We start from the raw sequence: 2500 nt of genomic DNA, 5'->3' as shown, positions 1-2500 counted from the left end.
GGACTGGTAAAGAGTCATGGAGAGCTCATTCTCACACACACACACACAGATGCTCACGTTTAGGCGAGGCATGTGGGCTGTCCGAGGCGATCTGCCTCATGCGATTGCCATGGCAGCTGAGCGCCACCAGGCGGGAAACGATGGCCGTTTTGCCAAAGCCCACGTTGCCCACGATGACCACGCCCCGACTGGTCGGGTCGCTGCCGCGGAGACGGGCGTCCACCTCCTGGAAGAGCCATTCCCGCCCGACGAAGACGGATTCGGGTGTCACGCTGGGTACCTCAAACAGCAGTGGCTTCAGGGCAATGTCTGGCGGGCGGTACGGGGTGAAGCGCACTGCATTGTGGGGAAGGCACCAAAAAGAGCATAAGTCAGTTTTCTCACAGCACTCAGGCCAGAGAGGCTGCAGTTGCCGTGGGGGACAGCACATAAGCGCAGAGAGTTTCACCGACAAAAATAACTCACGTTAAAAAAAAAGAGCCTTGCACTCCGGCTCTGACCGTGAGCTATGGGGCCTTCAAATATGCCTTTTCAGTTTTTAGGTCAGTGGGTGAAAGCTGTTTAGACACTGGTGCATAAGGCACATGAACAAGTCAGGCAACCGAGCCGTAATAACATCACGGCACCAGTAGATGGCAGCCGGCGCACCCTGTTACTGTCGCGCCCGCAGGGGAGAGAGAACAAGGTGTGAGGCAGTGGAATCAGGAACCACATGCATCCGTCACCAATGGTTGCCACGGTTACAGAAACCACGCAAGCGGATGTTTATTTACAGTCGATGTGTCTGCTGTGATTCTCCAATGTCTGAATGAAAATATGACTGGAACTTCAGCTCTGTGTTGAAATTAATCGAAACCCAGTAATCTGAAACTAAACAGCTGGAATTATTATCATCATCATTAGTAGTTTTAGAAGTGACATTTTTATTGTTATTATATTGTTGATTTGGTGTTTGAATGAACTGAAATTTATATTATGTAACACACTTAATATTCATTATGTCGATTCTCATATGCATTCCATGTTTGCGATTAAGCCTCTGAATAATCCTCATAATGCATATTTAACATTCATTACTGTAACCCTCTACATTTTTGTGATCATGAAACATACATATTCATAATCACCACCCTGATCAACACCATCATCTCAAGTAATCAACTCCATCTCCATCAATCTCACTTAATTCAAATTAGAATTATCTGTAAGGATCATCTACTTCAATAATATCATAATTCTTTTAGTCAATGTGATGATAAGGATATGCATCATCTTATTTGCATATTCACAATCAGTCACAGCATATGTAAATGAGCAGAGGTAAACAAGGTGGAACAGAGCAGCACTTACGCGAGTTTGTCTGCCAGGTGGGGGTGCAAGTGGAAGCTATTAGCAAGGAGAAAGAGAAATGAGAGAGAGAGAGAGAGAGAGAGAGACGGAGAAAGACAGAAGAGGGAGAGTAAGCGAGAGAAGGGGAAAAGCCAGAGAGTGCAGTGGGTGACCAGAAGATGAACCGTTGCCACAGAGCAACAGGGGGGAGTGAAGGAGAGACACAGGTTCACTCAGACTACTCTGCCGTTCTGTAACCTGTATGCTGTGTGCTCAGCTGGGTTCTGCATACAGAGGACACATGCTTTATATTTCATGTTGGGTTTTGTGTATGGTGAGTCCAGCAGGAACTGTGTGTATGCGCGTGTGTGTTCGGATGGGTCCAGAACTGTGTGTAGCATCTTGCACTTCCACGTATGAATAAGTAGTCAGTCTTTACCGTCCACTTACAGGAAGTGCCGCTAGCATGTAGCAGCGGTTGCTCCTGGAGACTACAGCAACTGCTATCGCCATGGAGCTCACTTACACAGCGGCTCTGTGACCCAGCGCTAGCGCTAACGCTAACGGTGGGATAGCAGTCCGGTAGGAGGTGAATAATGGCACGACAGGCTGGGGGAGGGGCGGCAAACTTGTATGTGGTACATCGAATACCTCTGCAGACGCCAGAGGAATGTGTGTGCCAGGTGAAGTGGCTGAATAACAGTAGAGTGAAAACCTGGCATGGACGCTACGTGAGTCATTGATAGGAAGGGGTTAACTCGGACCCAGGACAGCCACGTGCAGACACAGACGTAAACACGCGGGCAGAGCCACACACGGCCCTCACCCACCTCTTAGGTCCTGGCCGGGGCGTGCGGCCCCCGAGTTCTGGCGTGGCATGCGCAGTGACGTGCGTAGCGGGGCCTGCCTCTGCTCGTCGAGGAAGGCGAGGTCCTCCAGGTGAGCAGAGCTAGTGGCTGAAAGAGAGAGAGAGAGAGGTTAAAAGTTTTAGACTTTAAACATTAAAGTGCGTTCTTATGTTTTGGCAGTCGTGTGTTTGATACGGCGATGAGATTTTGTACTGAATGAGAACTTGGAAGAAAGAGGGACATACATCATAGACTCTTAAACAGACGGCACATATTTTGCTACAAATCCTCCTTCCCCAGCAGCTAAAGGGGAGCTCGCCCAA

At 48.9% G+C, this 2500-nt stretch overlaps 1 protein-coding gene across 5 annotated transcripts in view; it reads right to left on the bottom strand.

The window, feature by feature from the left end:
* The window catches only part of tanc2a (tetratricopeptide repeat, ankyrin repeat and coiled-coil containing 2a), a 99312-nt gene that overhangs the window by 15939 nt on the left and 80873 nt on the right, over nucleotides 1-2500 (bottom strand). For all 5 annotated transcript variants that reach the window (XM_027021821.2, XM_027021822.2, XM_035525340.1 and 2 more), the window contains 2 exons: nucleotides 2160-2285; nucleotides 58-336 (listed from right to left, as the gene is read on the bottom strand). In XM_027021821.2, the coding sequence (XP_026877622.2) occupies nucleotides 58-336; nucleotides 2160-2285 (405 nt within the window). The remainder of the gene's footprint in view (nucleotides 1-57; nucleotides 337-2159; nucleotides 2286-2500) is intronic.

The sequence above is a fragment of the Electrophorus electricus genome, chromosome 4 (assembly GCF_013358815.1).
Source record: "Electrophorus electricus isolate fEleEle1 chromosome 4, fEleEle1.pri, whole genome shotgun sequence".
Classification (NCBI taxonomy): Eukaryota; Metazoa; Chordata; class Actinopteri; order Gymnotiformes; family Gymnotidae; genus Electrophorus; species Electrophorus electricus.
The sequence above is the reverse complement of the archived record's forward strand: the minus strand, read 5'-3'. Positions and strand labels throughout refer to the sequence as shown.